Here is a 12,355-nt window from a genome sequence, read left to right on the forward strand (position 1 = left end):
ACTCAGAAATATAACCAAGGGAGCCTAAAATCAAGGGCAAAAATACTGGCAGGTGTAGACAGGATGCAGGAGAAACTCAGGGCAGAGAATCATCAGGACCTCAGAGCCTCAGGACCTCACTGAATATTGAAGATTGTGGGAGTTTGTGGGGAGGTGGGCAGGGTATAAATCAAAGATGACCCCAAAGCTTCTAGTTCTAATAACTGGCTATAGCTTTAAGGCTAGGGGACTATAGGAGGCTGGAAGAGGGCTGTCTGTGGGGTGGGCACATTACACTTGATTTGTGAACATGGAGGATTTGACAGGTCAGAGACCTTCAGGTGGGGACACCCACTGAGTTAGGTGGATAAGCGCGTCTAAAACCCGGAAGAGAGGGCTCAGGAGCCCTCATAGTGTTGACAGCTCCCTGGATGTCCTCTGGTCACCGGAATGTGTAGATACAGCTTGTTCTTCTCTGTTCCCCTGTCTTCCTGGGCCTCAACTGGCCAGACCAGTTGCTCACCACACATTTAACCGTGTCCCTGCTGTTCCCTGCCCCGGTCCTTTGCCTGGGATGCCAGTGTGCTTGTTCTCTCCATGTTTCAAATCCACAGCATTCTTCGAGGCTTACCTCAGATGCTGGCTCTCTGCACAAAGCCTTCCTCATCCGTCTCTTCCCAGTGTAATCACTTCCTTCTTTAAAGTCATACCACATCGACCTCACGTGACTTATCTTACCACATTTCCCCAGCCTCATCCACCTTCTAGAAAGATCATGGAGGGAATGGACCTTGTTTTGCCTTTAAAATGTGTGCCTACTTACTTTGAAGAGTTTTGGTATTAAGTAACAGTGGAAAAGAGAGAAAGTAGAGAGGGAGCAACTGTGCAAGGAAGCTGTAACCTTCCAGAGTCTTATACCCTCTTACGGTCTTGGGCCCTCATCTGGAATTCTTAGCTGAGCTACAGACAGATCTGAGTCCCAGCTTTCTGTCCCGTGTTTACCCTAAGGATGTCATTCCCCAGTCTCATATCTTTACCGACTTGTTGAAAAAGTTAAGACTTGAAGATGAGATCAGAGCTGTATGGTATTTGTCTCATCTCAAGCGGGCTCTTTTCACCTACAGGTGTTCCTCACTCAGTGGTGATATTCTCTTCCCACAAGAAGTTCCTCACTGACATATTTAATAAGAGTTGGCTGTGTTTGTTCTTTGGATTTTCTCATTCTACTTTTTTTTTTTTAAGGCTGAGATAACAACAACAACAACAACAAAATGACATCACTAGCATGTGTTCTATATATATCTATCAATTTGAATCCATTTGACAACATACAAAGCAGCCATTACTATGTCCATTTTATAGATCAGGAAGCTGAGGCTCAGAACAAGTTAAGTAATTTACTTGGCCCAGCATCTCACAGCTCCCTATTGACTGAGGTAGGGTTGGGACCCAGGTGTGTCTGGTGACAAAGATGTGCCCTTCCCACTATATCTCCTCCCTGCTGCCTTCCATGTTTCCACTCTTTCCGTTCTAGCATTATTGATGCTTTAAGGCAAGACCCATATGTCATCCAATCTGTATTTTCTCATTTGGGCCCAGCCCAAGTACAACAAAATCTTGGTTCTTGATTTCAAAGTAATTGAAAATTTTAAAAGATAATTTTTCTTGAGTTCAGTAACTTTTAAAACAATGATGTTAATTTTTAGACACTTTCTGAATTATTTTCCACTTAGAAGCAATACCACAGTTGAGAACAATAGGGCAAAAATGATACTGTTGATTGATTTTTTTAATTTTTGAGCTCAGCTTTGTTAAAGTACATGGGCACTTTCCATTTGGTTTGAGTACTTCTGGTTAGTCTGTAAACCCATGAATTTATATTACATATGTACTAACTAAGCTTCCTGGTACCCCATCCAGGTTTGCTCTAACCTTGGCGGCTTTCTGTTTTCTGGAATGACTGCCTTTTCTCCAAAAAGCTTCCACTTCCTCAGGCAGGAGGTACATTGAACTAGTACACACAGATGGATGAGTGACTAAAGTTCCCTGAGCTCCACTGAACAGATTTTCATTCTTAAAACAAGATGCTCTTAAGGCAAGTGGCTCCGTAATGGATACCTAGCCAACTTCAGTGGACCACCATGTGGGCTTCATGGGGAAATTCCTGAGGACCAATGACACCAGGAAGGCACTCTCATCCACTGTGGGCTTCTGACCCTGGTTTAAGCTCTGCCTTTCACAGACCTCTCTGCTGCTTCCTTGTAAAGCCCGAGAGCTCTTTTCCCATTGTTGTGTGCCTGTAGGAGACTCTGAAAGGTCTGATGCTGGAGATAAGCAGAAAGAATTTGTATGCAAGGATCTTTTGTGAAAGTCAATTACCTAGGAGTCAGTGGGACTTCTGTGAACATTCATTATTGTAGGTTTGTCTATATACAACATACTGTATGAACATTTAAGTTCTGTATGTTGTACACAATTGAATGTATCAGTATGTTTATATTCATTCTTTTATTCAGTAGCAGGTATGGACCAGGAAGTATGCGGTTTGTGCTGCATTGTTCTTCATAGTGCCTAATAGAGTGTCATAGATGGATGTTCAGCAGTTTTGTACAAAAGCTTTTACTTCAAAGTAATATTTTGGAATCTTCAAAGCATCATATTTACTTTAAGCTTTTATTTCCCTCCATGTTGTGGAAATGAACATTCTTTTCTTTGGAGTATCTATTACAGTGCTTGTTACCAAGTAGCCAGATGGAACTTTCTCTAAATTTTTATGAAGAAAAATAATTGTAATCTATTTGAAAATTGTGCGACATTTGCATTTCCCCTATAAGCTTTTAATTTGTTTAGTTTCTTTTTTTTTTTTCTTTCTTTTTGGTACAAATTCTGAATACATGTGCATGTTAGTATACTACCATTGATAAAATGGGCTGGGGTTTTAGGACTTGGGGGCAGTCAATGGATTACATTCTTTATTAAAATAGTCCATAGGTGTTTATTTTCTTTCTTTTAAATGGAAATGTATTACACACTAGTAGCTTCCCATTAACATTTTGAAAAGTTCAGCTATTTGTGGAAAGAGCTCTCAGCATTATCTATTAAAATCAGTTTGTTAAAAAAAAAAAAAAAAAGCAGTGGGCGCCTGGGTGGCTCAGTGGGTTAAGCCACTGCCTTCAGCTCAGGTCATGATCTCAAGATCCTGGGATCGAGTCCCGCATCGGGCTCTCTGCTCAGCAGGGAGCCTGCTTTCCCCTCTCTCTCTCTCTGCCTGCCTCTCTGCCTACTTGTGATCTCTCTGTCAATAAATAAATAAAACCTTAAAAATAAAAACAGTAATGTAAATCTTCTAATACTTTGAGAAGAACTAATATAAGGGCTGAATTTTATGTTTTCATTTACCCTTCATGGAGGTAGTCTTCAGTGAGGTTCCTCATTTATTTCCAGCTCTTTGTCTTCTGGGCACAAGGTAGGATTCCAATTCCTGCCTTCCTTGTGGTTGGGTGGGTTTATTGGATTAGATCTGAGCAATGAATAGTGAATTGTCCTTTCTGGGCTGGAGCATTGGATTTCCTAAGTAGATTCACCAGCCTCTGTGCCGTGAGACTCACAGCATTCACTGTGTTGTGGCTGCTCCATCAGCCGAGGGCTGGAGGTGAGAAGACATGGAGCAGAATTTGCAGCCTATCTGCTGTTGCCTAATTACTTAGGCTTTATAAAGAACTACTTTTTGGCTTTGTTGGTTTTTCTCTGTTGCTTGTATTTTTTCTTTGTCATTGATTTCTATACAGTATTTCATTCCTTCTATTTGCTTTGGGATTAGTTTCTATTTTTTTTTTTAGCATCTCTTAAGATAGAATCCTAGATCACCAACTTTAAACCTTTCATTTTTCTAATATAAGTTTATAAAGCTAAAAATTCTTTTGTAAGTACTGCTTTAGCTTTATCCAAAAAAATTTTGATATGTTTTCATTATCATTCAGTTTGAAATATTCAGTATTTCCATTTTGATCTCTTTTTTGACCCAAAAATTATTTAGATGGGTGTTACTTTTCAGGTATATGTAGCTTTTTAACTTATATTGGTATGGATTTCTAATTTAGTTCCTTTGTTGTGAGAAAACACACTGTTCGTGATGTCAATCCTTTTAGAATTTGATACTTGTTTTTATAGCTCAAGATGTGCTCTATCTCAATGAATGTTCCATGAGCAGTTGAGCATGTGTATTTTGTAATTATGTATCCTAAATGTTAATTGGGTCAAGGTGTTTGATGATACTGTTTAAATCGTCTATATCTTAACTGTTTCTCTAGATAGATAGTGATTGTTCTGAGAAATTGTTGCTGAGAGAAGGGTTCTTGAATCTCCAACTGTGATTTTGGATTTATATTTTTTCCTTTTAGTTCTGTCAATTTTTGCTTGATGTATGTTGAAGCTCTGCTATGAGATGCATTTTATATTTAGGATTGTTATCTGTCTTTATAATCATCATGAAATGACATCATTTCTTTGGTGATGCTCTTTGTCTTGAAGTCTTCTTTGTTTGATTTTAATATAGCTGCATCAGCTTTCTTACATTACATTTAACATTGTGTATATTTTCCCATCATTTAACCTTCAACCTGTCTATGCCTATATATTTAAAATACACCTTAACACATATATCAGTCTTGCTTGTTTTTAGCCGATCTACCATCTTTGATTTCTAATTAAAGTGTTTAAACCATTTACATTTAATGTAATTATTGCTATATTAGATTTATATCTGTTACTTGGTATTTGTTTCCTTTTGTTCCCTCTGCTATTTGTTCCCTTGTTTTTCCTTCTCTGTATGTTTTGGGTTAAGTACATTTTAGAATGCCATTTTAAATCTCTTCTATCTCTTCAGCTACACTTCTTAGTGTTATTATTCTAGTGGCTACTCAGGCAGTCTCTCAAACATTAATTTGTGTCAGAATCACCTGAAGGGCTATATAAAACACAGATTTCTAGGTCCCACCCTGGAGTTCCTGGTTAGTATGTCTGTAAATTTAAATTTCTGATAAGTTCTTATGTGATGTTGATGTTGCTTGTCCAGGGACCATACTTTGAGAACCATTGTTCTAGGAATCACAGGATGTACTCTTAATTTATCACTGTCTACCCTCAATTAATTTCAAGGATACCATTTTAAGTATAATGTAATAAACTTACAGCAGTAGAATTTCATTTATATCCCCTCTTTTTGCTTTGTTCTTGGATATTTCACTCACACATGTTTTATAGATCCCATTATACATTTTTATTTTTTTCTATAAAAAATCATTTGACTTTTAAATAATTTTTAGAAAGAAAATTTCATTTACATTTTACCATCTATCATTTCCAATTCTTGCTTTTCTTTTCAGTACCCCCAGACTTCTATCTGGTATCATTTTCCTTCACCAAAGAGAACTTCCTTTTCCATATCTTATAATGTGATTCTACTAGCAACAAATTCTCTTAACTTTAGTTTATCCAAAAATGTCTCTATTTCACCTTCATTTCGAGAAATATTTTCATTGGTTATTCTGGGTTGATGGTTTCTCAAGTTATTACATGTTGTCTTCTGGCCTCAATTGCTTTGATATGAAATCAAATATTGCTCTTTCTTTGTTCCCTTTTATGTAATTTTTTTTGGCTCTGGCTGCTTATAATTATTTTTATATCTGTTTTTCAGCAACCTAACTATATTGTGCTATAGTGCTTTTCTTTGTGTTTATCCTTTAAGGGGGCATTTGCTAAGCTTTCTAGATTTTCAAGTTGCTGCTTTAATCAAATTTATAAATTTTCACATAGTTTTCTGACCTATTTTCTCTCTGTTTCTGGGACTCCAACTGCACACATATTAAATTACTTGAAGCTATCCTACAGGCTATTAGTACCTTGTTCGTTTATACTTAATTTTTTTCTTTGTGCTTTAGTTTGGGTGATTTCTACTTATATTTATTTAATTTCAATAGCCCATTTTTGTTTAGTGCCCAGTATGTTGTTAATTCTAACCAATAAATATTTTATTTTAGATATTATATTTTTCAGTTCTTGGATATCCATTTGGTTTTGTTTATTTTATTTCTGTAGTTTCCACACCTCTTCTGACAGTTCACAATTCTTAACTCCTATTAATCATATTTACTTATACATTTTAACATATCAGTTTTTAAATCCTTATCTGTTAATGTCAACCTCTGGATCTGTTTCTACTGATAAATTTTTATATTGACTTTGGTCCGGATTTTCCTGTTTTTAAATATTTTTAATGATTATTATTGTATTCTAGACTTTCTGGAATATCCAGATTCTGTTATAATTCTCCAAAGAGTATTGAGTTTTGTTCTAGTAGTTATATTTCTGACAGATCACTTTGAAATTGTCAAGCCTTTGCTTTAAACTTTTTTAAAGATAGGTCTATTTTGGTTAGGATAAACGCCATAGGCTAAATGTCTCAGCCCTGGACTACCATATTTCCTCTTAAGGTAGGGAACCTTCCAATATTAAAATGGAAAGCCTGAGGTATTTAATGAGTCCTTCTGATTTAGTGGGATTCAAACTTTTTGTGATGGGCAGCAGCTGAAATAATCTGCCCAGCCCTTTTATTTTAAATTGTTTTACCCCTAAAACTCTTTGAAATTTCATGTTCAGTTTAGGGGTCAGCCAAGAATTTGAGGGGAGTTAATATGTACATTTTATCTACCTCCATCCCCCTATGACACTCTTCTTTCCAGAATATCCTTCTTCAATTTCTAGCTACTCTGACAGTCCCCAAGTTTGTTCTCTGCCTTCTGAAGTTAGTAAGACTGAGGATTTTGCTTGTTTTCTATCAACCCTGCACTGAGTGGAATATAGGCCCTCAAGGAGAGACCTGTTCAAAGGTGAATCTTGTCTGGGGTGATTGTCTTTTTTCAAGAGTCCATTTTCTTCCAGTTTCTTCCTGCTTTTTGTTGCTCCCCAGTGCCTTCAAATCTTTCTCTCCTTTTGTGGACAGTTTATAATTGTTATCTGTAGGAGGTTTATCTGATTCAAGCTGTTCTGCCACTACCAGAACTGGAATGCTCCCCATAATGGACATGCAATTTGAATGAGAAATCTTTGTTTCCTTTATCACCAAGATTCTTTTTAACTACAGGATTATTTCTGTTGCTATATAGTCTGACAAAATATATAGCTACTAATTTGCATAGAGGCCATCTTTGAGAACTTTCAAGTAGACTGTTAATAGTGTTCCCTATTTCCATTCTATCTACTTGGTATATCAATTTAAGATTAGTGTTTCTAAAACACAGCTCTGAACTCAACACATTGAAAGCAAGAATCTTCAGTGATATCCCATCACCTGCTGAACAAAATCTGAGTGCTTTAGTTTGTCATCCAAAGTCTCCACCGTCTGGTCCCCAGCATTCTGGTTGTCTGCCCTTCTAATGAAGGGCATCATAGAAAATCGTTTACCTGAAAATGCCTGGGATTTGACTTACTCAGGATTAGCAATCTTAATACCAGGAGAACACAGTGTTTAAATAAGACATATTAAAGTTTTTTAGATCTTCTAGATGCATTCTCTTTTTTCATTGCGGGTTTTATTGTTGTTACTTTGGTGTTTTAATATAGACTGAGAGATGGGACATACATTACTTACTAGTGTAAGGTACGATTTAAATCTTTAATGTTTGCACAACTAAAAATATACATGATGGAAAACTGTGTGAAAACTCTTAGACCCTTACAATGCTCCCATCCTATTTTTGGAAAATGAATTGGTGGCTGTGACCACACTGGTTGGTAGAAACCAGGTATACAATTTCAAATATTGCTGCAGGAAGGAAATTATCCTGTAACCATTATAGTAACATGGATTTTTAAGGTGTCTTCATTTTTTAAGAATCCTTACAGAAATATCCAGCTTTTGGAAGTTTCTTTTTTTTTTTTTCTTTTTTTTTTTTTGGAAGTTTCTGTTTTTGAATATCCAAAGAAGAAAATCTTCTAGTGTGTACGGAAGACAGTGGTCATTTCTTATGCATTCTTGTATGCATGCAATCTAAGAGACTTAGTCACATTTTACTGCACATTGGCAGAAGTGGAAAAGAACCTTAGATTACCCCAGCCCTTTATGCAAATGTCTGGCAGCCTTGCACACATAGTAGGTTCCCAGTGAATACTTGCTGAATTAAAACCAATTAAAATTACATTTAGTTTTCTCTTTGGACTTTAAAGTTTGTTCAGTTCAGTGTGAGTCATAGATAAATCTTTGGTTTTGTGTTCAATTTCACACCATGCAAAAGTCACATAATGCTGGTTGTCACTGGATATACGGACGGATAGAGTGTTCCTCATTCAAATAGCGTTCTTTTGCTTCTCAGTTCCAAAGAGCACTTTTAGCCTCCCATTGGACCACCAGTAAATCATATTGCAAGTTGATGTTTAAGACTCTGGCCCTTAATGCACACTGATACTGTCAGCCTTCCTGAATTTTTCCAGTTCCACCATTTGGGGAAGTCACTTTACCAGTGCTAGCATGAGTTTCTTCTTGTGAGCAAATAGCATTAATAATATTGGCCTTCTATGTCATAGGGTTGTTGTAAGGCTTAAATAAGATAGTGCTATAATAGGATCTTAAAATTTTATTTTAAAGGTGGTAACCAATTACTTAAGATACTGTACAGCATCGTGAAATGTTATATGAATCAGTTACGGTCTTTACCATGCGTATTGATTGCCTTTGTGTAATTATCTATACTTACTTATATCCACTAAGAGCCTCCAATTTTTTAAAAAGTCATTAGATTATTATAATGGTAGGTTTTCATTTCTTTACTTTGATAGATTTCCCTATTCTAGTACTGTTTATTGTTATTATTACTAAGATTTACCATAATGTTACTGAGAATGTGCTCTAGATTAAATTATTTCAATTACATTAAGCAACACACATTATTTTTATTGAGTATTTACTGTAATTTACTTAGTAAGTCTCAACCAAGGGAGCATATAGTCCTAAGCTGAAGGGAGTGCTTAAATCCTGTTCACTGCTTTATAGCAATCGATGAAATTCCCTCTCTCCTTTCTTTGTCTGCATGTTTTCAGTGACCCATGACTCAGTCCTCAGACCTCTTCTCTTTCCAGTCTGTGCTCACTCTCCATATGATCTCATCCAGTCTCATGGCTTAAAATAATGACTGCACGCTGTTATACCTCCAGCCCAGACCTCTCCCTGACTCCAGACCTGTGTATCTAACTGCCGACTTGGCACATCCGCTTAGAAACTTCTCAAGCATCTCAAACTTAACATGTCCAGAACTGAATTAGGGTAATTTCCCATAAACCACATGCTCCTACTGTCTTCCCCATTTTAATTTATGGCATTTTCATTTTTCTTAAGGGTTCACCCAAGACTCTTAATGCCTCTACCTCCCCTTTTTCTTCTGATCTATCAGCAAATGCTAGCAGTTCTACCTTTAAAATGTATCTGACCACTTCTCACCACTGTCCGTGCTACCACACTGACCTGACCCACAATCATCTCTCCCCTGGATTGTAGTGATAGTCTTCTACCCCTGTTCTTCCTGCATGTCTCCATCCATTGAGTCCGTTTTCAACATAACAGCCAGAGTGATCATGCTAAATGTAAATCACATCAAGTCATTTCTCTGCTCAAAGCTTCCCATTGCACTCAAACTAAAAGTCCAAGTCTTAAATATGATCTTTACTATGGCCCAGTATGATCTAACTCACATTAACTCTTTTTCCTTATCTCTTACTTTCCATTCATTCTTTCTGTTCTTTCATACTTGTCTGTTCTTTAAACATGCCAGGAATCCTCCCCAGCCCCGCCCCTAGCTTATTTACTTTTCCCTCTGTGTATTGTATTTTTCTCCCCAAGATGTCCACATAGTGCCTTCCTTCCTTCAGACCTCTATTTAAAGCATCTTTGAGTAAGTCCTTCCATACTCTTTTTAAAATGCCAGCATCCTCCCACATCTCCACCATGTTATATGCCCTTTCCCTAGCACTTACAGCTGTCCAGCATTTGTATATTTTACCTAATCACCTTGTCTGTTGACTGTCTCCTCCCAGTTGAATGAAAGTTAATAATAGCAGGGACTTCTGACCATCTCATTCATTGCTCATATTCATTGCTATGTGCCTGGTACCTAGTGGATGTTCTATAAATCTTTTGAAATAAATTAATTAATAATAGCACTAGGCTACAATTTCACATTTTGCTAGTAGATCCCTCTCTCTGAGTATAGTCCCACATCTGAATATTTTAAATTACAGTTTGGTCTACAGTTAAACATTTAACTGTTACAGTTAAAGTTACAGTTAAATATTGTTAGATATTTATTTATTAATATATAATAAATATTTATTAAATATTGTTAACAGTTACAGTTAAACATTTACAGTTATATAATCTGTAGGTCTTCCCACTGAAATCACCTGTGTGTAAATGGTGGGCAGCATAGCAACTCCAGCAACTGCAGGAGAGCCTTCAAACAATCCACTCTGTTACTGCTGTGATGTGTAAATAAAAATTGCACCATTGCCTGAGAGGGATTGGGCAGCTACCAATAATTTCAGTGTGGGGGAGCGTGGCTCCATGTATATGAACGTCAGTTAGAAATAAATGCAGTATTACTCTTATCTGTAATCTAAAATCTCACCTGTGTTAAACTGGCCATGCCCATACCTATATTACCTGTAAATCTTATTCCTCTTCTATTTTTCTGAAGAAGAAATTTTAGGGCAGGAAAGATGAAGTTTCGTATTCTGATTATACTTATTAGTACTTTATATTAGTGAAGTAGTCTTTATTTTGACTTTTTTTTTGTTTGTTTTTGTTTTTTGTTTTTTTGTTTTTTGGTTATTCAGGGCAACACAACTATTTATGTGCTGGAAGAAATGATTGTATCATTGATAAGATTCGACGGAAGAATTGTCCTGCCTGCAGACTTCAGAAATGTCTTCAAGCTGGAATGAATTTAGGAGGTAAGTTTTGTGTTTTTAGTTCAATAAAAATTGTTAATATGTAACATAACACTGCTAAGCTCTGTATACTCCCAAAATATAAGATAAAACTAACATGGAGCAAAGCTTTCTAAAAATCTCATAAGCTTGTGATAAATCATTTTAGTATTTCTTTCTTAGCAGGAGTTTAAAAGAAGTATGTTATGTGGCTATGGTCCTAGTGAAGTTTTCAACCCTGAGTTTGCTAAGGTTTCAAGAACTCAGAACAGAACCAAAACCAAAACAAAAATGAATGACTTTTTATATGAAACCATAACTAACAGTTTTTATTACAGTGTCTGTTTAGAAATAAGCCCTGCATGTGATAATATTAGCCAGACAGGAGTACATTCTAACTCTAAGAATAAATGTAATAAATGAAGACCTATATGAAAAAACTTAAAAATGTCACAGTAGCCCACCCAAAGATGGGGCTGGAGGAGGGCAGGCTGGAGAGGGATGGTTCAAAGACTTGAGCCAAACACAAAAGTATGTGATGTCCATGGATGGGAAGATTCAGCCTGCTAAAGGTATGCATTTTCTCTGAATGAATTTATAAATATAACACAATCCTAACAAAATTACCAACTGATGATTCTAAGTTCCCAAAGAACAGCCAGCAAAATTCTGGAAAGATGAATAATGAGGTCGACTACCTCTACCAGATAGTAAAACATATGATACAACTATAATAATTAAAATGATCTGTTTATTTATTGATTGTAAGACAATAACAGAAATTCAAAGAAATAAATAATATGAGAATTTTGTATATAATAAAGTTGTCATTCCAGATCAGTGGTAAAAGGATAGATTATTCTACAGAAATTATTGTGACAACTGGGAAGCCATCTGGAAAACAAGGAAATTGAGTCCAATCTCATACTACCCACCCAAATAAATTGTAATCTTTTAAAGTTTTAAACTTGGAAATAAAGCCATAGAAGTACTAAAAGAAAAGAAGGATTTTTTTTATACTCTCCAAGTGGAAAAGACCCTTCTAAGTAGAAAACTCAGAAGCTATGAAAGAAGAGAATTAAGGAAATCAACACTATTTACAAATCAAATATTACTACAAAGGCAAATAATAAGAAACTGGGGGAAAGTACTGGCAACTTATAGATAATGGGTTTATTTTTTGCATAAAAATCTCCTATAATTCCATAGGAAAAAGAAACCAACTTATTATAAAAATGAGACTGAGGGGTGCTTGGGTGGCTCAGTTGGTTAAGGATCTAGCTCTTGATTTCGGCTCAGGTCACGATCTCAGGGTGGTGAGATCAAGCCCCGCATCAGGCTCTGTGCTGGGTGTGGAACCTGCCTAAGATTTTTCTCTCTCCCTCACCCACTCCTACCCTCT

At 36.3% G+C, this 12,355-nt stretch overlaps 1 protein-coding gene across 1 annotated transcript in view; it reads left to right on the plus strand.

Annotated features, from left to right (window-relative positions):
* The window catches only part of NR3C2 (nuclear receptor subfamily 3 group C member 2), a 330,198-nt gene that overhangs the window by 222,527 nt on the left and 95,316 nt on the right, over positions 1–12,355 (plus strand). Inside the window, exon 4 of the mRNA XM_032855551.1 lies at positions 10,861–10,977. Within this exon, the coding sequence (XP_032711442.1) occupies positions 10,861–10,977 (117 nt within the window). The remainder of the gene's footprint in view (positions 1–10,860; positions 10,978–12,355) is intronic.

The sequence above is a fragment of the Lontra canadensis genome, unplaced genomic scaffold (assembly GCF_010015895.1).
Source record: "Lontra canadensis isolate GAN:19392208 unplaced genomic scaffold, GSC_riverotter_1.0 scaffold10, whole genome shotgun sequence".
Classification (NCBI taxonomy): Eukaryota; Metazoa; Chordata; class Mammalia; order Carnivora; family Mustelidae; genus Lontra; species Lontra canadensis.